This window comes from Simochromis diagramma, unplaced genomic scaffold (genome assembly GCF_900408965.1).
Source record: "Simochromis diagramma unplaced genomic scaffold, fSimDia1.1 OVJJ01000822.1, whole genome shotgun sequence".
Taxonomy (NCBI): Eukaryota; Metazoa; Chordata; class Actinopteri; order Cichliformes; family Cichlidae; genus Simochromis; species Simochromis diagramma.
Window position 1 is genome coordinate 8,734,237 of NW_024387520.1, and position 21,688 is coordinate 8,755,924.

The 21,688-nt window shown below is 42.4% G+C and overlaps 2 protein-coding genes and 1 long non-coding RNA gene across 5 annotated transcripts; 1 reads left to right on the forward strand and 2 right to left on the reverse strand.

The window, feature by feature from the left end:
• Positions 1–2,692: 2,692 nt before the first annotated feature.
• On the reverse strand, positions 2,693–9,281 carry LOC120726286. 2 transcript variants are annotated; one of them, XR_005694308.1, is made up of 3 exons: positions 9,169–9,281; positions 5,416–5,651; positions 2,693–3,592 (listed from the first exon to the last, which is right to left on the reverse strand). It is a non-coding gene; the product is annotated as an uncharacterized LOC120726286 (long non-coding RNA). The 2 variants fall into 2 exon arrangements; XR_005694307.1 differs by lacking the exon at positions 9,169–9,281 and adding an exon at positions 6,079–6,193.
• Positions 5,358–13,423, forward strand: ccdc92 (coiled-coil domain containing 92). 2 transcript variants are annotated; one of them, XM_040019739.1, is made up of 3 exons: positions 5,358–5,619; positions 9,858–9,899; positions 12,507–13,423. In XM_040019739.1, exons 1-3 carry the CDS (start codon positions 5,385–5,387, stop codon positions 13,313–13,315), a joined length of 1,086 nt encoding a protein of 361 aa, XP_039875673.1. In that variant the 5' UTR covers positions 5,358–5,384; the 3' UTR covers positions 13,316–13,423. The 2 variants fall into 2 exon arrangements, with proteins under 2 accessions (XP_039875673.1, XP_039875674.1); XM_040019740.1 differs by lacking the exon at positions 5,358–5,619 and adding an exon at positions 9,207–9,372.
• A 1,985-nt stretch (positions 13,424–15,408) lies between these two features.
• Positions 15,409–21,379, reverse strand: chmp7 (charged multivesicular body protein 7). The gene is made up of 10 exons (XM_040019738.1): positions 20,796–21,379; positions 20,536–20,707; positions 18,160–18,345; positions 17,930–18,063; positions 17,734–17,782; positions 17,499–17,618; positions 17,317–17,415; positions 16,497–16,554; positions 16,183–16,398; positions 15,409–16,103 (listed from the first exon to the last, which is right to left on the reverse strand). The coding sequence occupies exons 1-10, from the start codon at positions 21,056–21,058 to the stop codon at positions 16,048–16,050; spliced, it is 1,353 nt and encodes a 450-aa protein (XP_039875672.1). The 5' UTR covers positions 21,059–21,379; the 3' UTR covers positions 15,409–16,047.
• Positions 21,380–21,688: the final 309 nt, after the last annotated feature.

Genomic DNA, 21,688 nt, shown 5'->3' on the forward strand with positions numbered 1-21,688 from the left:
GCTGAGGTGGTCGAAATAGGAGCTTGGGGGATTTTTTTTTACATGCTCTGAATACAGGAAACACATGTGTGCTTCTGCTTCTCTTTTGGTTGTTGACTCAAACTGCGATAATCTGAGCAGTGTGTACCCACCACAAACAAAGGGTTTGCACATAACCTCACCACAAAAGTTAGCCTATAGACTGCTTATATTTTTTCTAAATAGCTACTTCATATGTGACAAAGCAAATAAATTCTATGTTTGATAAAGCTTTATTTAAGTACTCTAATTTTTGTTGTTGTTGTTTTTACTTTATAACACAGTGCAGCATTCTGAAGCTTTCATTGTAGCTAATGGATATTCAGGCCATGATTTCCATTTCTAGATTCCGATCACAGAGGTGTAACATATAGGATCCATACATTTATATGGTCGATATGAATGGTTGTCGAGAGATGGTAATGGTAAATGGTTTTTCTAAAACTTTTCTACTCTACCTGTGCACTCAAAACACTTCACACAACATGCGTAATTCACCCATTCATACAAGCACAAAGCTGTCCAGTGGGCTCAAATTGAGTCTTTGTTGGATCAGTTTTGACTTCTGGGCCTGATGTTTGACACCACTGAATAAAATGAAGGCTAAAAAAGAACTACATCATCGTTAGATGATTTCTCATGGTAATGCAGTCCCTTCACGCTTTTGTCGTCATCTGTTTGTTAATCTGCACTCGGCCAAAGTCTACCCGAATATGAATGCTTTACGAACAAACTATGAATATAAACCAGAAAGTTTCTGGGGCCTAAATTTTATCTACAAAACCACAGACTCTTCAGAAGCTACCGATTCTGTGTTTTCACAGAGAATCACTGCATAACTGTGACCTGTCTGAGAACTGCAGATAAAAAAGAAGTTTATTCTAACTTTGGAATACAGTACATCATTCATTACAAAATATGACCATAAAGTGGCTTTATAAACAATAAACTTCCTTAACTTTAAATACTCCTATATTGTGTATTAATTTAACTGTTAAAAAAACATCAAAACTCCCGGGGGGCATTTTCCATAACTGCGTCCCTCTGATTTGTCCAGTGAGCCCTCGCAATCTCATTAGTTCATTTTAGTCACATCTGTATCTTATCACACTGTCTCGTACTAGTGTGTGTGTGAGTGTGTGTGTGTGAGTGGGAGGAGTAAACCATGCATGGCCCACGTTTTTCCTGCTGAAGTTGGCACTGTGAGTTACAGCCACTTCAAAGTCTGGTGTAAGGGTCTATTAACCATTGGTAATTGAAGTATCACTTTAAATGGCACTGAGTACGCTGCTCTCTCTGGACTATAAAAGGAAAAAAAAAAGGTTGCATAGAAAACATAGTTTTATGAAGTCCAGCCTCATTACTAGAATGAATGCGGTGACATTTTGGCAGTGGCTGTGTAATGATTCTATAGCAGGGCTTTCCATGAGGGTCCTATGTAACATGCTGGCTGTAATTTCCTCTCTGTGTTCACCTGTGTTTTGTCAGCTAGTAAATTTGTCATGAACAAATTGGACGGTTAAACTTGTCAGAGAAGCTGATTGCTGTTGAAATAACCTTTACTTTAAGTGCTCATTTCACATATTCTGCCACTTTATTTTCAAATGGCCTCATATAAAGTCCAGATGCTACCAGCGCTTTCACACTGTACATTCTGTATGAGCAGGAAAACCTCTGGGTCCATTTACTATGACCGAGTGATAAAAAAACAAAAAAAACAGTGCAAATATCTTTAAATGACTGAATAGATGAGTAAAACACAGGGATCTGCCCCATAAAAAGGCCTGCACCACTGCTTTTGTAAGGCTACATATATCTGTATCCAGACTAGTTTTTGACTATAAGCGTGGTTGCATTTTACGTTCAGATGCTGTTATCTCAAGCGTTAAATGTAGCATTATAAAAGTGCAGTTGGCACATTTGGAAGCATTTAGATAAATCACACTTTCATGACTGTCTTCTTTTAAGCAGGCAAAAAAAAAAAAAGAAAGAAAAGGAAAAAAAAGGGTCCTGGAAAATCAAATTAGGTTTTCAGAGCTTTGCGTTTTGCCTTGCCAACCTCAATATAATAACTGTAAAACTATTACAAACTGAGAAGTGTTGGTGTTGGCAGCTTGTCAGAGCAGGGGCAGTAAAACAGTGCCATTTGAGACAGGTTGACGTTTCATTTGTATTTCTCTGATGAGAAGCGGCGCTATCTGTTAATAATCCAGAGGCATTACCAACAACAGACGTGTAAGAATCAGGAATGGTATCATTTCTTTGTCCGCTGTATAAAAAATAACATAAGTGTGATTGGTGCTAAGAAGTTCATTGCTTTTCCATCAGTATGCCATTTTGGGCCTGGGTACCTTCCAGTACTGTCTGTGCACCATCACTTGGAAATATTACTGTGTTCGAAAGAATGCATTTCCTAGGTTTTGTCATTAAAAAACAAAACAAAACAGATGATCAATAAAAAATTTAATTGCAGCTGATGATTGTTAAAGGAAAAGCCACTGTGGACGCCTCAGGTGGGAGAGACGCCTTGGTCAGTGGATCCCCCGCAGGCAAAGGCCAAAAAGAAAAACAGCGGTTAGAATTGCAGGAGTCCCAAGTCAATCCTGCATGTTTTATTTGGTTAGTTTCTCTCAACGAGCTTCTTTAACTACCAGTTATGATGTATGGAGGCCTCAGGCAATGTGCAAGTAAAACAAATCACACAGAAGGTATAGGGGTCTCTGTTGGGGAATTATTTTTCACATTATTTTTGCTGGTGTGAGGATAACTTTGCTTCTTTCAAATTGGTTACTTTCTGTGGGAAGCTGGGAAGCGTGCCAAACTCACTAAAAATAAAGAAATGAGAAGAATTTAATCCCTATCGCAAACACGCCAAAGCCAGGGCGATATTAAAGGCCGCTTCCGAAAAAATAACATTCCTGGAGGCTGGACAATAATTTCAGTTATACCACGCGATATTTTGTTTTTGTACATGCGAGACTCATTCTCAGGTCGGGAATGAAAATTGTTGCTTTTGTTTTGTATCATTTCACTCAGTAGCTGTGTCACTGAGGAATTTATCCAGCCAGAAATAATTTAAAGTGATATTTGGGGTCACTAATGAAAAGGCTACTGTTTCTCCACTACACCCTGGGCAAAGTTAAGTCAAACTTGCTGATATCACGTGGGATTAGACAAGGTTCATTTATTCCTCTGGAAAATTATATTTTAACGAATGAAACAAAATACATTAAATTTCATTTCATTTATTTCACACTTGGTACAACAGTTTCCACAGTTAGTTCTTTCAGACAAACCAACCACACTTTCTATCAGTATAGCACTGTAAATAAACATACATATCATACCATTGAAATGCAGTTAGGTTGATGGAAATTCTGCCAGTTCTGCCAATATAATATAGACTTGCTGACCACTTTATTAGGTACACCTTACCAGTACTGGGCTGGATTTTTAGCTTCAGCTCTGCTTCCATAGATTCAACAAGTTGCTGCCTGTATTCTCCGTTTCCTGTTCTTAGGTGACAGGAGTAGCACCAGGTGTGATCTTCTGCTGCTGACGCTCTGATGCTCTTCTGCAAACGAGTGGTTATTTGTGTTACTGCAGTTTGAAGCAGTCCAACCAATCTGGAAACAAGGCATTTTCACCTGGAGACTTGCCACTTACTGAATATTTTCTGTTTTTTGTACCATTCTCTGCAAACCCTAGAGACAATTGAGTGGGAAAATCCCAGTAGTTCAGCAGTTTCTGAAACACTCAGCCTTCTGGCACCAGCAACCATACCACAATCAAAGTCACTTAAATGATTTTTCTTCCACATTCTAACCATGTCTGCATATTTAGAGTTGCTGACATGTGATTGGCTGATTAGACATTTGTGTTAACAAGCAGCCGAACAACTGTACCTAATAAAGTGGCTAGTGAGAGTAGAAACATCAGTCAAAGTGGGTGTCATGAACTGGCTCAAAGTTCAGACAATAGAAGGGGTTTGGTGGAGTCTGCACAGATAAATGCACAGTGGGTTAGACCTTTCAAAGAAAGAAAATAAACCCAAATCATGCCTGCCTGCTGGGGAAACGAGAGAATGTTAGCTACCGCCTACTGGTGATGGCCAGAGGGGCCGATGGCACGATATGGCAGCCTTGCCTCTGTCAGTCTGCCCCAGGGCAGCTGTGGCTACAACTGTAGCTTGCCTTCACCAGTGTATGAATGTGAGAGTGAATGAATAGTATTATAAAGCGCTTTGAGGGGTCCCGAAAAGCGCTATATAAATGCAATCCATTATTATTATTATTATTATAAAAAATAGCTCATGAAAATCCCACACTGCAGCAGCTTGTAGGGTTGTTGTCTTGCTGAACCTGCATTCATCTCTCCCTCAACCCTGACTAGACTCTCAGTTCCTGCTGTTGAAAAACATCAAGGCATGATGCTGCCACCACCATGCTTCACTGTAGGGATTGCATTGGCCAGATGATAGTGCTGCCTCCAAATTTCCTCCAAATATGATTGGCACTCAGGCCAAAGAGTTTAATCTTTGTTTAATCAGACCAGAGAAATTTGGTGACCATGGTCTGAGAGTGTTTTGGGTGTCTTCTGGCAAACTCCTGGCAGGCTGTCATGTGCCTTTAACTGAGGAGGAGCTTCAGTCTGGCTACTCGACCACACAGACCTGATTGGTGGAGTGCTGCAGAACTAGATGTCCTTCTGGAAGATTTTCCTCTTTCCACAGATGTTGGAATAATGTCAAAATGACCACTGGGTTCTTGTTCACCTCCCTGACTAAGGTCCTTCTACCCTGATCACTCAGATTGGCTGGGCAGCCAAGCTCTAGGAAGAGTCCTAGTGGTTCCAAACTTCTTCCACTTACAGATAATGGAGGCTACTGTGCTGACTGGGGCCTTTTCTGTATCATTCCCCAAATCTGTGCCTTGATACACTCAGATGTCTGTAGACAACTGCTTGGACTTCATGGCTTGGTTTGCCCTCTGACATGCGCTGTCAACTATGGGACCATAGATAGACAGGTGTGTGCCTTTCCAAATCATTTCTAATTAACTGAATTTACCACAATCAACTTTTACAAACATCTGAGAGATGATCAGAAACAGGAATGCACATGATCTCAATTTTGAGGATAAAAAGAGATTATTATTTAACTATTATTTAATATATTTTATAGAATTATCAATACTTTTTTATTTGTTTCATTGTATTCATTGACAAAATTTCTGACAGACAAAGCTACATGAAGCACTGACTTTGACTTTGATAATCATTATATCAGATCTGATATTGATGGCTCTCTCCTAATTTGAACAGATATTTGTTAATTTACCTTTATTCTGTTTTTATTTGTTAATGTGATGAACTGGGTAGTGATCATTTTGTCTCTACCTCGTCTCCTTTCTGTCATGTCCGCCTGGAGGTTGCGAAGCCAGTTGTGTGTCCGAACAAAATCCACCATGGCGTCAGCAAATGTAACACTGGAAAATCAGTTGCAGAGTGCACAGAAAAACCTGCTCTTCCTCCAGCAGGACCACGCCAACACGCTGAAGGGGCTGCATGCAGAGATCCGCAGATTACAGCAGCAGTGCACAGGTGAGAAGGGCCACAAGTAGGACTTCACGCTGCTGCGGAAGACCAACACATTTAATCTCAACTGGCTCTCTCCTAATTTGAACAGATATTTGTTAATTTACCTTTATTCTGTTTTTATTTGTTAATGTGATGAACTGGGTAGTGATCATTTTAATTGTTGATTAGAGATTGTGACTCTGTTAGTGCAGCGAAAACGAGAAAGAGAGAGTGGAATGTCAAAACGTGATAAGTGGAAGGAAAAAAACTGTTGCTGTTGTTTTACCGCCTACACAGTAATTGAGGGGCAATACTGCCCCCTGCTGCCCTGCAGCTGTACTGTCCAACAGCTTTCGTTCATTTTTATTTTTTCACGCATTCCAGGCGCTTTGACATAACAAAACATCAAACCTAGCGCCTGAATAAACTATCATAAGCATCAAGAAGTTATGACACGTCACACTTGACATAACAACTACTTACTTCGACTCTATCACTAGATGGCGTGTACGCCTCACCCCTTAACAAGTGACAGTTTCTGTTGCTATGGTGACGACGCTCTCCCCGTAAACGGTGGCACGTCCGTAAGAGCTGCTACTTCCACATTTAATGACGTTTAAAGGTTAGTAGACTCTATTCTACTTTTACGTGAGCTGCTTAGTTTCAGCTCACGTAAATTCAAGCTGTGATTCTAACCTTTAACTTTAATGTAACTGGTCAAAAGTCACTGGTCTGGAACATTTTAGGGTTGTATCGCTTAACGTTCAGGTTTCCCATGATGCACCGCTTTATTTTGTCTAGTAGCTCGGGGAGATGATAGGAAACTGACACAGCCACCCCTCTCTTTAACCCAGCGGAGGCGAACCCCTGACAGCAGCATCCTTGACATGCCCCACAAGGCGGACTGCACTTAGCCGGTGTGGCTAGTCTGTTTATCCACATTTCCCGATATTTTAGAAGATATTCGACGGCCGAGTATTTTTAGCTGTAAGGTAAGCTCTCCGCCATATAACGTCAAGGTACTGTTGTAGCCTTGTTAGCAGTTAAGCTAGGCTAGCATCAATGAAAGCCTCATAGCTTACGTAGTTACCCCGTTTTATTCGAAGGAGGCTATCGGCACATTAAAATATATGTTTCGTTTATCTGAAGCTAATTTTTGTGTGCTTCAGTTTTATTTGGGATTAATCTAAACACACTCAATAAAACTACATTTTAACTTTTAAATTGTTTTGTCTATTCCACGTCAGAAAAAGCCTTAATGTCGTTAATAATGGCATGGCACCTGCTAATGTGTGCGCATTGCTGCAGGACTTTCATCGAAAGTACGGATAAGCCCTGTTGGATGTATTCAGTGTATCCCGAATTTACCTGACCACCTCCACAAAGCTAAATAAAACCCCATCTTCATGCTAGGATTGGTCGGTTGCTTTGTGCGTGCAGCAGGCTGTTTTTGGGTGATTGTAAAGTGTGGTTTGGTGTGACCCAGCAGAGAAAGAAAATGTACTGTTTGCTGGACACTGGTCAGCTCCTCCCTGGACCACAGTCGCACATAGCATTGGTTGCAAGGACAGCCTTTGTAATGACCCCTTGAAACGCAGCAATGGCATCCAACAGCACGCGGAGTCAAAAAGACCACAGAAAGTGGGGTGTTTTGAAGCCTTTCACTTCCACCGCTCGCCAGGCCTGATTTACGACTTTCTCTTATTCTTCGGTACAGATAAAGAAGGTCAAGTCGAGAATTAAGTCTCTGGATGAAGATTAACGTTAAAACAATGATCCTCTGGCAGCTACCGCCAGGACCAGCGGAGGCTTCATTTCGGGGTGCTGTCCGCAATGCAGGTGCTGAAATTGAAAAAGTGTCGTGGAGCGCAGTCTAATAACACGTAGCGTTATCTGTCCTGTTGCAGTTGCAGGCGTTGTTTGTAGCTAGATCACTTAAGCTTTAGCTGCCTCTGTTTTCCTTTTAATGCTTTTGTTCATGACATAAACATGACTCTCTGTGAGGACGTGATTATTGTGGAGAGTAACCCAGACTGCATCTTTCCATAAAATACAAGCAACAGATTTCGAGAAGATGCTGGAAGGGAAGCTTCTGTTTACAGTGTGGAATCCAAGGTTGAAGGATCCACGTTTGCGTGCAGTTTCAGCGTCATTACAGGGCGTGACAGCGAAGGAGTTGTGGCTGAGGATAGTAGCTATTTGCTAATGTTTCGTTCTGCTGCTGCAGTTCATTGATTATTTATATTCTCTGTGTGGGGAAATACTGGTTGCAACATTAGGAAAAGAGGGTCAAGTAAACACGCTCAAATGGCAAGGATTTACATCTTAGAGGAACTGTCTTTCTTTAATTCACTGAGCATCCATACACTTTTTGAATCACCTCCATGCTATGGCATGAGCCATATTACTAAAGTTGGCTGAGGTCACGTCTTTGCAAGCGGAAAGCTATCAAAGCTATTCTAGGAAGGAGATGGGATGAGAGATATGCTTGCAGCGCAGGGTTTACCGGAAGGACCGCACATTACTCATCAATAATAGATTATCTCCTCAGCCTTTGTGACACACCCCCAGCTGTATGTGCCAGGCTGTGTTTTGGTTATCACATGTTTTCATGGCAAAAACACACAGGCGCGTGAGAGCTAAAACTAGGGAGCATGTTAGGTCAGGTGCATGGGATGTATTATTCATATAAGTTAGATGATGTAAGAGTGGGAAGCTCAGAGATGTTTTATTGAAACACACTTATGATTGCAGTCAGAGGCTGCCTCTGTATACAGGAGGGGATTTTAGCGGAGATCAGTGTTCTCTGAAGCCTCAGCACAGTTTAACAGAGGGTGGAGATATTGAGACTCGCCTCTGGAGACAAGGATGTTCAGTGAAGAGAGTGTGGAAGAAGGTGGGGCAAGCCACACCCAGTGTCACTCACTGTGACATCTGTTAATGTGTTCAGCTTTGATTTAGTGTTATGACTGATGGTGTTATGGACACTTAATGAGAGGATTATGTAATAGAGACATATGTTATGCTGTTTCACTGTTGGGGTCTGTTAGATATTCTGAATTTGAAAGACTCTCACAGAGGAAAAATATTTCCACTGCGTCGCTTTATCAAATTACAAGATAATATGTAAATTGGATTAGTACGTATTAGATTAGTGTTACCTTTCAGATGCCTTTTTTAAGGCCAGCAGGGCCCACTCTGGATTATAAATCAATAGCCTAATTTCAGTGATTGGTCGTTAAGTACAGCAAGCCATTACTGGCCTTTCTCTGCTATAGTCTTATTCTAGCATTGACCTAGGCAATAATGATATCCGACACAGCTACTGTGCATAACAAACAACAAACAGAGTTGCCGTTTTTGCCTTTGGATGATCAGTTTAAATGTAAAATGCCCTTCTTTGTAAATGGGGTTAATGGTATCATCCCGTATTGGCTGGTTTGCTTAGAAAGCAAAGTTAGACCGTATCCTAAATCTCACGTTTACAGCCAAATGGGTGAGAATTGATGTGATTACTTTTTTTATGGTCTTCTTCTCTGTCTCTCTTTTTTTTTTTACTCTCTCTGTCTCTACCTCGTCTCCTTTCTGTCATGTCCGCCTGGAGGTTGCGAGGCCAGTTGCGTGTCCGAACAAAATCCACCATGGCGTCAGCAAATGTAACACTGGAAAATCAGTTGCAGAGTGCACAGAAAAACCTGCTCTTCCTCCAGCAGGACCACGCCAACACGCTGAAGGGGCTGCATGCAGAGATCCGCAGATTACAGCAGCAGTGCACAGGTGAGAAGGGCCACAAGTAGGACTTCACGCTGCTGCGGAAGACCAACACATTTAATCTCAACTGTGGTAGGGAGTGCTCATGAATTTAAAACAGAGGCTTTTGCTGAACCTAAGCTTATGCCTGGAACTAAAGGTCAGCAAGATGATGCGTTTCCAGTGCTAAATATGTCTGAAAAAATATGGCGACTTACTGGCAGTAATAGATACACACAGCAGACATAAATATGGTCGCCCAGGAAAAGGAGAAAACAGCATGATCTGCCCCTGACTTCCTGTATCCAGGGCTAACCTGTTTACTAAAGCTGACGATGAGCTCTCACTAATCTTATTAAATGAACACTGCCATATGGAAAGCACAGACATGTTTTCCCCAAACTTGCTTTGCTGTTAATTAGTATGTGAGGAGCATGCTGTTAGATAGCTGCCCTGTTCTAGCCTCATGTAGCGCAGGCATTGTAAATAACCCTCTTCTTTTTCTTTCATAGACCTGACGTATGAGCTCACTATCAGAAGCTCCGATCCCTCAGGTAAGCATCATTTGTAGTACACAAGCACCAGTTATACCACTGGCATTCAGTGTTGTTGTCATGAGTTAGCGATGCCATTAATTTGCTGTGGAAAGGTGATTACTGCTAATGCTTTACACACTGTTTTGCCCAGTGTGAGCCCTTTGGTCTAGCCCTTTTCTTTTTAGACCAGTCAGTCTTATTAGTTCAATCTTCTGACATGACACTGGTATTCTGACAAGAGAAGCTAAAAAAACTGTTTCAAATTATACTCACTTCCCCCAGGTAAAATATTTTTTTATTCTTTGTCTTTTGGGTTTTAGAATGATATATTACATTTTCTGTAACTACTTCAAACTGTGCAGCACAAAACCCCCACAGCAGTAAAGGCTGTAAATCAGTGTTTTTTCCTTTGAAATAGAGGTCTGTGTCAGTGGACAGGCCTGGGAGCACAGCACTCTCCCTGTTCCCACCCAAGAAGTATTGCAGTGTGGGCCTCCCTGCTGTTTATTGCAGCTCCCATTGCTCATTGCCACCTGCCCCTCCCCCATAAAACCAGGGCCATGACATGGAGTGACATCACTGGTCTGAATCACATGCTGCTCCACAGCACAGCCTCAAAGGCACCTGTAGGCAGAATACAATTTAATTTATGTACAAACTATTGATGGCCACACTGATGTGTGCAAGTGAGTATGTCACCAGGAGCACATTACGTTGTTGGTGTCCTTAAAGGCCCAGCCTCAATCAGTATTGTCAAGGCCTCCAGTCAGAAGCACTATCATGTTAGTGGGGGACATCTCAGAGATTGGAGTGCAGGAAATGAGATTATGTGTCACAGCACTAATGCACACACTGCTAAATGCCACTTTAGCAGGGCCCAGCTGTTCTAGCTGTAGCAAACATGTACCAGCCCCTCCTTCAGAAAATGAAAAAAAATGATATAACATTGCTGTAACCACCCCTGTATTTGATTAGACTGAATGAAGGAATTGCAAAGGATTGAGGATTTCTACTGAATAAAAAATACACAAATGTGCTTCATTCCATATTTTTTGCACATATACAAACATAGCTATACATTGATTGTACCTGGGTGGGGCAAGGCTGGGTGGGGGCAGCAGTGATGGAGATCACATGGGAGTACTCTGTCTACCAGAGATGTAATGTGAGACAGGAGCTCTCTGCCCACTGCAGATGAGTCTCTGTAGGATCATACCATCTCTGTCAGCCTATAGTCAGCGTCTGCACTTAATGCACTAATGATTAGTCCGGTGGTCTTTGTGCTTTTATTTATATATATATATATATATATATATATATGCTCTTAAGTCATTTTTAATATTTTGCTGCCAAGGAGCCAGACTTTCTTGTAGTTTTTTAAAGTGGTGGTTTGTTGTTATTTTTTGTTTGTTTATTTTGTCATTAATCATTCAAGCATAAAAATGGTAGCTAAGTCAAGGGATGAACCAGCAAAGAAGCTATTTTAAATTGTATCTTTAGGCACTTTGTTACTAGCAGTCACAACAACACAAAATTTCTTCCAGTTTCTTTAGTTGTGTAAATGAAAAATGCCAAAGACTACACAGTTTAAGAGAGTTAAGATTTACATGAGTATTTTTGCACCAACAAAGTGATTCCCAAAGAGCTGTTAGCTGAAAACTTGGCATGTCTCAGCATGGTGTGCAGTGTCCTTAAAACTGAACAAGCAGAGGACAGATAGAAGAAATGTTAGGTTTTAAAAATGACCTACACCAGATAAACAGTATCTGAAAGTCGTTTCCAACAGAAAGACCTGTCTTGAGACCTGAGAGATGCATCTGACCCTTCATTTGATTAATCTTCTGTTCACTGAAGCCTCATCAGAAATGATGTCAGTGGAAGTGCGTCTGTCAAGAAGCTGTTATTAAGCAAGGGAAATGAGGACAAAAGGCTGAAGAATTGGACTGATAGTCAGTGGCAACAGGTCTTTACAGAGTGATGATTCCAAACTTGAAATTTCTTTAAAATTAATTTTATTTATTTTTGTTCAAATGATTGTCGGTATGTACGGAGGTATTCAGGAAAGAGGGACAACAGAAATTGTCTACAGCCGTAAAACACAGTGGGGGCTCTGTCATGGTTTGGGGCTGCATTTCAGCAAGTGGAGTTCTGGGATCTCATCAAAATTGATGCAATTATGAAAGCAGAAAAGTAGAATACCATTGCAGCACCATCTGGAGTAACAACGTACTAGCAACAGCTTTATTTTCTTTATTTTTCAGATCCCAAACAGATTGCTAATGCAGTCAAAGCATAGTTGGATAGAAAAACACAGAATGGATTGGCCTCATTAGAGCTCAGACCTCAACATTATTAAAACTGCTTAAAGAAAATTTCAAGAAAGCTTGTCTAAGAGAGTTCAGGCTGTGTTGAAGAATAAAGGTGGTCATATCAAATATTGACTTTCATGTTAGAATTGTCAAACTATTTTTCCTTTTATTCTGTATTTACATGTATGTTTGCATCTTTCAGTAATTGCTGCACTATTTCCTATTTTCCTGTAAACATATAAAGGAATGTTGGGTGGCTTGAGACTTTTGCACAGTACTCCATGTAAGAGCTGTTGGGTTTTTTCTGTGTGTGCAGACAGCAGCGAGGCCCGATGCAGGGAGCTGCAAAGGAGGTGTGAGGAGCTGGAGGCCCAGTTGAAGAAGAAAGAGGAGGAGAACACAGAGCTTCTCAGGGACCTGGAGCAAAAGAACGCCATGATTTCTGTCCTGGAAAACACCATCAAAGAGAGAGAAAAGAAGTACCTGGAGGAGCTTAAGATGAAGAGCCATAAACTGGCTGTTTTGTCTGGGGAGTTAGAGCAGAGAGCCAGTACCATTGCTTACCTTACCTCACAACTACACGCCACTAAGAAAAAGCTGTTAGCCAGCAGTTCCTCTGAGGCCAGCCCTAACGCCAGTCCTGTCACCTCGTACAAGCCCACGCCTCCACCGGCCAAGGACAGGCAGCCTGAAACCCCACGTCGCCGCATGAAGAAGAGCCTCTCCCAGCCTCTACATCCAGAGTTGACAGAGGTGTATCGCCTTGGAGCGGACGGTAGACGGATGGTGCTGCGGGAGACAGTGGATGCCATGCCTGACCCAACACCCTTCTTGCAGGCAGGCAGAGAGTCTCCTGAACCACAGGTAGTTCGTGAGCGGCCTGCTGTCATCCCTCCCATTGCCTCTGAGCGCTCACATGCTCCTCCACTGGGCGCTACGGCAAGTCCGCGACACAGCCCCGCACGGGACCGTCAGTACAGGGCTCACGTGGGCGTGGCACACCGCATTCCACATGGCACTCCTCCCCTGGCTCCGCCACAGGCGGACGTGGAGACTCTGGCAGTGGACCAGGTCAACGAGGAGAAGGTTGTGCGGAAGCGCTCGGGAGCCGACAGGACAGTTTAACACTGCACTGCAAACCTGCACCTTAAATGCACATCTACTGTATACACACCACACTGCAAGAACAAGAAGCAGCCTGAACCACTTTGTAGCCTGCTTTTTACGCAACACTGCAATATTAAAAAAGAAATTATCAAAGTATATTATGATTTGGTGATGGTATTCCTTTAGGACTTTTGTTTTTTTCATATACAGTAGAAATGGACTACTATAAAGCATGCCAAATGTTTATTTACTGTACACCCCAGTGAGTCCTTGTACTATCACACATTGACTTTTTGCTTAGGCTTTCACTTCATTCTGTCTTACATGGTGCACACAACAAATTCTTAGCCAAATATCTGCATCAGTGCCTGCTGAACCAGTTTTACCATACACGAGCTGCATAATGTAGTCATGGCTAATAGTTATATTTACATATCTGTCTTCTTCATCTTCTCTGGACATATCAACAAACTGTATAACAAGCTGTGTGCAGCTGCTTAGGATAGAGCTGAAATAATTAAACTATTACTCCCTGAATGTCTTTCATCTGCTTGTGATATCAGTATAATAACAGCCCTGTAGGTATGAGCTGCGTAATATGCAATTAGACGATTGGCGGTTGCGAAGGTGAAAACTGGACTCTCATCTTTTCCTTTGCTGACTGGGAGAAACAGCAATAGGCGTGAGAGAGAGAGCGACAGCGAGTACGTGTTTCTGAGAGACAGTGTAAGCCACTGTGACAACTAAATTTTAGTTTCAACATTTATCCATTGATGTTGTCATGCAAGGGCATTTTTTTCAAAAACACTGCTGTAATAGGATTTTTGTGATATTATTAATTGTACTTTATAAAAGCTGTACATTTGTAATGAATTCCTTTTTTTTAATTTATTATTGATTGTAGGACTCAATAGAAAGTACAACAACACCTCAGATATTCACTGTAGTTACACCACCAATGTGACGGTAATTAAAATCACTAAATAATCTGCTTTTCACTGTAAGGTCACTTGTCCTTGAACTATACAAAACAGTACAATAAACAATAAATGATTTTTTTCAAAGGGTTACTGGGTTTCTGTTAGTGGCTGATAGGCCACACTGAAAGTGTTCTCCATGATCCAAACTGTGGCTGTTTTGCACATCTGTCTACACCAGCAGCCATGCAGTCACATGACTATAACTCACAATACCATCGTTATGCCAGACCCACTTACAGAGTCTGTTGTTCTTAGATTTAAACAAAAATAAAAACTGAATCACGTCAGGAAAAAATCTGCCTTTTTATACTTACCTGTGTATGTACTTCTACCAGACACTAGGTGTCCCAATTTTTAAAAGAAAATGTCACTGAAGGGATATTAGTCACTGTATGAAAACAAAGACTGCATTACATGTAAACAGTACCTTAAAAACATAAGTCATAGACCAAAAAACATTTGTAAAACATAATATTTTACTTCAACGATTTGGTTGTAAGAACCAGTTCTTAGGGCAAAAATGTTACTTTAAGATTAAATGTCTACTTAGTCTTATGAGTCTCGAGTTTTGCTGTAACATGATAATAGAATCAGAATTTGGCACAAAGACATGAAAGCATGAATATATCCATTGAGCCTGTGGTGGTGTGAAAATGTGCAGGATATTTATTGACACACTTAGGCCTGTTAGCACTAGCTGAGCATCCTTTAAGTCAGCAACAATATCCTTAGTATTGTTGCTGACCAGGACCACAGTGTACCTATAGTCTGATGGCTGCCTCCAGCAGGTTCACTGTACTCAAAGGAGGTCCTGTTAAAGTGGCTGACGAGTGGATACTGTGTGACAGAAGTTTTGGAAAAGCTAGTAATTTCCTAAATATTTACAGTACAACTATATTTAGGGTCACATTTGATGCAAGAAGTAAATTTCCTAGTGGGCCGTCCTGTGCGGGCTTCCCTACCCAGTCCAGAGGGCTTTTGTGGTCAATTCTAATAGAAAAATGCTTTATGTCTGCCCAATTCAAATTACACTTGTTTATTCTCTGTTTATTCCAGAGGTGGCTCCAAACAACTACTAACTGTCTCCTTTGCACAGCCTGAGCACAGGGACCGACGCACGAGCACCACAGATGAGTGATTAAAATAAATTTTATTTTTGATATGGCATATTTGGTTAAACTCACTTATGGTAGGCTTTTCTCAGTCTTTACAGGTACTCTGTATTGAGACTAAATGCAGTTTTTATAAATCATTTGGCATAACATTCTCTTTACTTTTAGGTTCATATTTACAATCCAAAAGGCCACTTAATGCACTTTACAGGACTGCTATTGATGGACATTTACACACAATAATAAACACACAATAAACAACAAATACAGTTTGTTTTCTTACTCTTCTCAAAAATAGCATAAAATTATGTCCTAGTGGTGACATACCAAAGAGCCTGTTTCAAGGGGTTAAAATGTTCACTCCTGACTTGAGAGCATTTGAAAGCGCCCAAGTTAAAAAGTGCACAGAGGGGGAAATATATATTTTTTAAAGTCCTTTTTGGCATGCCCCCACAATAAGGAAATCTTCTTTCTTTTTTTTTTTCAACGACAAATGACAGAAAGTGCTTTGTTGTCAACGTGGTATTGGCTTCACAATCCCTCAAATCACTACTGAGTATTATTTTAACTTGTACGAACTCGCTTTAATTTCTAAGAGCTTCACTTTGTCTTGATATGCGATGAAGACCTTCAGGCTTGCCACGTCTTGCCTGCTCTGTCACTGTGCAGGATCTAATATCTTGGCTGGCGATGTCAATTTCTTCTGTTGAAAGCCTGGACAGAGAAATGACTGTGTGTTATTTCAAAAGACTTACAACAAAGCTGGACAGAGAACAAAACTCAAAGTGCAAACCTGAATCTGTAAGAGTCAACTGATTTAATTCTTCCTCCAGCTGCTCGGTGCTAATATTCAAGGGGCGTTGAGGTATGTCCGGCAGAGAACTGAGGATGGACTCAGCAGAGGGCTGCAGATTGGTTGCTGGGACTGTGGGTAAACCTGAGACGGAATCTGGCTTTGAATCATTCAACAAAGATTTCAGTTCTTCCTCCAGCTCATCCATGTCTTCATCTACAGAACAAAAACACAAAAAGACATGATTAACTTAGAGCTCTATTAAAATCAGATATAAAGCATCTTGTAGATACAGCTCAAACAGAATGACTTACCTGCAGCAGTCACACCGCTGGATATAGTCTGGTTCACCTCATCTTGAGTGTCACATAACTGTTTACAGAGAGGATACATGAAGATCGTTAAATGCTGCAGTTAACTAAAGTGGATCTATTATGCCTTCTCCTTATGTTTTTGTCATTCATATATTGTTAGAGTGATGCATTCTCATATTAATTATGACTAAAGTTTCAAGTTATGAGGTCAGTCCACATGTAAATTTTAAGAAAAAGTATAAAATAACCACTTAAGACTTTAGTCCAACAATAATTAAAGTAACTTAACCATGCTGTCATATAATAACACTGAAAAGTATTTTCTACCTGGGTTGTTGTATTTTGTATTCTGTTTTTGCACCATGTGATCACATCAGTAATTTTTCAGAGTTGCACATCCCCAGTTGCTATCATCTCCTCCGCCATGGCCTGTTTGTACTCAGTGATGTTTTTTGTACAGTGAAAACACATTTACTTGTTGTTTTCATATTTAGCAGGAATTGTGCTTTGTTGGAGTTTTTTTGAAGCAGTTCCCTTTTTAGGTGCTTTGTTATGCTGCTTTAGAGATGGTGGTGACTGTCAAAGTGGAGCCAATGAGAACTGATAATGTTATCAGAGTTGCTAAATTCTTATCAATTCCCATCCCTAAGTATATCTAATATCAGCACTGATACCACTACTTTTAACCTATAAAAGGCAGCTTATGTAGGGGAGAGCTGTGTGTCATCATCAGTTTGCAAATTCTGAACACATCATAATGAGTCCCACTTAAAAATAATAAAACATGCAATTAAGTTGAACATAAAAAGAAGTTGTGTACCTCCTGGATTTGATCCACAAGGCTCTCAGCGCGCTCCACAGTCACATCTTTGAGAGAGAGCCTCAAGGCAGCCACTCCAGCCTGATATGCTTGCATAACCTAAAGACATGAGACAACAACCAGCTTGGTTATAAACAGCTGTACAATAAGGCTGTGGCAGCTCCTGTTAGTGTTGCCCTTACCATCTTATCACTCTGTGACTGGGCTATTCGATCCAGGATTTCCCTGATGGACTCCAGCTTGGCAAATAAGTTGTCTGCTCTCTTTTCTACCCTCTTGCGACCTCTCAAACACCTCAGTGCCTTTTTGGATTGACAGCAAACATAAATAGGTGCTGTGACTGCCATCACATATTTGGTTGCAAGTGCTTAAATGACTTTTTTTTTGTTTTTTTAAACAGTCAACATTAGTAATAACCTGTGATTTCTTCCCTTCCCGCAGCAGAATCCTTGCTTCCTCTTTGCACCTGCAATTAGATCACGTAAAGCAATTTCAGCAACAATCTGTCTTTCTGAATCACTGTTCCTAAAAAATAAAATAAAATTTAAAGAAATCTGATGACACGAAGTAGCACACAAACCAAATCAATCGTTTATTGTAAAATGTGAGTTACTTGTCAGCCTCGAGGCCCAATTTCTCAACCCGCTCTCCAAGCAGTTTCTCACTGCGCTGCAGCTGATAGATGCCTATGTCCACGTCACTAACCGCAGACAACCGGTCCTGTCCAGGTAGACAAAACTTAACAATCTGTAAGAGAAAACACACAAGGACAGAGATATTCCTTACATAAAGATGTCGCTGAAAATGTTAAATGTGCAGATTGTTAATGGTGGGCAGACTTACCTTCTCGCCTTCGTGCAACGAAACCATGACTTGCTTGTCCCTCTGCAGCTGCAGGAGCGCCATGCATAGGGTGCTCTCATCAGCACAGATGTTAGAGGAGAGGGTGCAGAGATCTTGAAATGACACAATGGAGCAGCTCGAAAATTCACTGCTGCGGTAGACTCTGAGTAATTCTGCTGCTTTCTCCTGGGGAACAAAAAGAGAATTTTGTATTTTAATGGCTGCCAAATACTGGAGAAATGGAAAGAGAAATCCCTCATCCTAGCTGCAATTCAAAATATGCAAGATGCATTTAATTTGGCTCACTAATATGCAGCATCAGGGCTTGACATCTACTGCAATATGAAACTTAAAGTGCATTATGGGAGATCAAGATAAGAAATGCGCACAGTAATAACTTCTCTAAGTTATTGACAGTATAACTAAAAATGTAAAGATCTCAGTGGCTTGAATGTATGGATGTCAGCTGCTATGAATAGCAGCTCCACCACAACCACCCACACATGCAGGGCCTTGGAGTAGGGGTATGTCACCAGGGTGCAGAGGAGGCTACCCCCCCCCCCCCCCCCCCCCCGGCTGCCTCTGCCTCAATTTTATCCCACAACTTAGACATTCACATTACTCACACTCTCATTACACATACATATAGGATCTTGGGGGTGGGCACGATACACGGACTCCAATAGACCATCAGGGTGTACACCTCACCCCTGGCGTCGTTGCCCACCTCTCAATTTTAAATACACGTAGACATTGAGGGCTAGCAGGAGGGGCTATGCGCTTACCTGCTGCTCTCTGGCAGGTAGCTCCATGCCCTCCTGGGTTTTAAATGCACCTTAGAACACACATGCATCAACACTACAATGAGCGGGTAGAGGGAGGTTTGGAGTCTTCTCTCACCCCCGTTCTCTGCGGCCTGCTGGAGCGGGGGGGCTAGGAGGAGGAGTTGGCCGTCCGACTGCGGTCTGGAGTGTGGGGCCTCCCTGCTGCTGCGGAGTCGGGGCGGTCTGCCTCTCCCCACTGCAGGGAAAAGGGTAACACCACCTGGGTCTGGGTGCAGTTCCCCCCTCCAGGGGCAAGGGTACCTAGACCTGGGGCTTAGAGTACGCTTGGGGAGTGTGATTGTGTGTACAGTGTCTCTTTATGTCTGTCTCCACGTTGGTTGAGTGTGGAGTAAGTGCATATGAGAGCATGAGGGTGGGAATGGATGTTTGTATCTGTGTGTGCCTGTATGTCTGTGTCTATATGTCAGGTTGGGTATCAGACACCACCTCTCTGGGGACATCTCAGGCCCTCCAAGGTTTGGAGGCCTATCTCCCCCCACCACCACTTCCCCTGCCAGTGGTGGACTCCCTCAGACATCGGTGCGTTGGTGGTTCTTTGTGTCTGGGGATGGGCGTCCAGGTACACACCGGCTCACTCCTTGGCGGCCGCTTATCGGGGCCTGGAGCCTGGGGCTCGCTCGGGCCTCTCGGCCGGGGGCTCGGTCACTCAGGCACAGCTGGCTGCCGGCGGAGCTCACGGGCACGTCACTGCAACTCCCCCTGGCTTCTGCTCCGCGGCTGCTGAGTGAGCCCTCATCTGGGACTCTCCTCAGCTCTTTCTGGGACAGTGGCGCGGCTGCCCCTCTGTTAGTCTTCCTTGGTCTCTTGTGTTCTGGGGGCCTCTGGATGTCTGGAGTTTTGATCTCCTCCATACCTGCTTCATGCCCTGGAGGACGGGGCAGTGGCCCCCCCACACCCTCTAGCAGATCATTACATGAAGGAGCCTTTTAAAAAAAACAAGCGCGTCCATGCTCACAGGTGTACACACGGGTGATCACACCCACAAACTACACCCTTTTTGGCTCCTACCTCAAAGCACACTGTGTTCTGTTGATCTTATGTGCTGCACAATAATGTTTAATATTTAGTATTTACTGTCATATTCCCATTTATCATTGTGATGTTGTTTATTCTATTACTCTTGTTCTCTTCTGCTTGTTTTCTTTTTTCTTTCTCAACAGGTGATCGATATATGCATTTTTTTCCCTTTTTTTTTTCTTTTTTTTTTCTTCTGCCCATTCTGTTGGTTTTTGTTTTTTGCCCTTCTCCCCCGTCCCTCTTCTCAGCTGTTTCTCTTTCCCTCTTTCTTTTCCCCCTTCTTTCCCCCAGTCAAGTCTGTCCCGTATTCAACAAGTGAAAATAAAATAAACAATAAAACGTGAATCAAATGGACCATGGCAAGGCTGGGATGGTCAATTTGGTAAAGTAAATCCGTTGGGCATCTTTCTTTGCCTTTAGACAATAATTCTGATGGCAAAAGAGCCAAACGGGACAGGCGAGAAAAAAAAAAAAAGCTGCTATGAATATGTGAACTTTAATGAGAACAACAAACCTTTACTAGTTCAATGATGACAAAAGACTCCTCCAAATGCACCCGGCTGCTACCCAAAAGAGCCGAGAAGGTCCACTTTAGAGGCTTCACTAGCAGCAGACCCACACCCCAGGACAACCAGCCACAGTCCACATTAGCAGCAAACTCCGACTCCCTCTGGATCTTCCCGCATCTGTCCGCCGAAAAAGAAAAATACAGACAATCTAAGTAGACTGACCCAGACTGGCAGGCTTAGTGAGGGGGGGCAGAGATTCACTTACGTGGCCATGGACTGGATGACAGTAGCCAAGCCAAGCGGTGACCTTTCTTTTCTCTTGAAGATTTTGTTCAGTTCCTGCAGATTGACACAGACGGTGCGGCGGTCCTTGCAGCTCTTCACGATCAGAGCCGTCCAGAAGTCCATCTTACTGTCCCAGTCCGTAGTGTTGACGTCTCGGTTCTCCTTGAAGTCGGAGAACATAAAATTCATCCGCTCATCGTCGTCCCATTCGAGGGGGAGCGTAATTTCAGCGGAGTTCGACATTTGTAACACACAAAGCTAAAGTTTCAGTAAACCTGTTTATCGGCTAGCTTGCTGTTGTTGCCAATCGGACAGCTGAGGCAGCTAGCTTAAAACCGAAGCAGCGTTTGGTTAGCTAGCAACATCCACCAGGAGCCCTTTAAAAAGAGCCAGAATATCACCGCTTAACGTTTCATAACATGTAAGTCCAGATGTCACCTGCTGGGTTAATCCTACCACTCACATGCCACCTGCCACAGCAAGCTGAGCTGCTTAACCATTAATAAAATATCTCGCTAACGCGAGCTATCGTTTCCACATTCCAACAACAACAATGTGTGGTAACATGAGTTCACAATTCTCAGCCGTACGGAGAGGCGGCAACAGTCGTTCCACTGCGTAAAAACGTCAAGTCGACCCACAGGGACACCCCGAACAACAAAGCAAGCGCCCCTTCAACTTGCTCGTGAAATGCTACGGTTGCGCCGCTTATGAGCATACGAGAGGTACGCAACGTCTCTTAATGGAGTCTATGGACATTACCCATCATGGACCAGATTTCACAGTGTAAATGAAGGTGTGTCCCAACGCATAACCACATAAAATACAAGACACAAGACTATTTGGAGCCCATATTTAATTAATTATAGGATT

What these genes read in the sequence shown, in the direction of transcription:
- ccdc92 (XM_040019739.1), top strand. Translation starts at nt 5,385, where the DNA reads ATGAACTGGGTAGTGATCATTTTGTCTCTACCTCGTCTCCTTTCTGTC. An exon ending in ATTACAGCAGCAGTGCACAG is followed by an intron (nt 5,620 to 9,857) that starts GTGAGAAGGGCC and finishes TTTCTTTCATAG; the next exon opens with ACCTGACGTATGAGCTCACT. An exon ending in CAGAAGCTCCGATCCCTCAG is followed by an intron (nt 9,900 to 12,506) that starts GTAAGCATCATT and finishes CTGTGTGTGCAG; the next exon opens with ACAGCAGCGAGGCCCGATGC.
- chmp7 (XM_040019738.1), bottom strand. Translation starts at nt 21,058, where the DNA reads ATGTCGAACTCCGCTGAAATTACGCTCCCCCTCGAATGGGACGACGAT. An exon ending in TCATCATTGAACTAGTAAAG is followed by an intron (nt 18,346 to 20,535) that starts GTTTGTTGTTCT and finishes TTTGTTCCCCAG; the next exon opens with GAGAAAGCAGCAGAATTACT. An exon ending in CGTTGCACGAAGGCGAGAAG is followed by an intron (nt 18,064 to 18,159) that starts GTAAGTCTGCCC and finishes TTTCTCTTACAG; the next exon opens with ATTGTTAAGTTTTGTCTACC.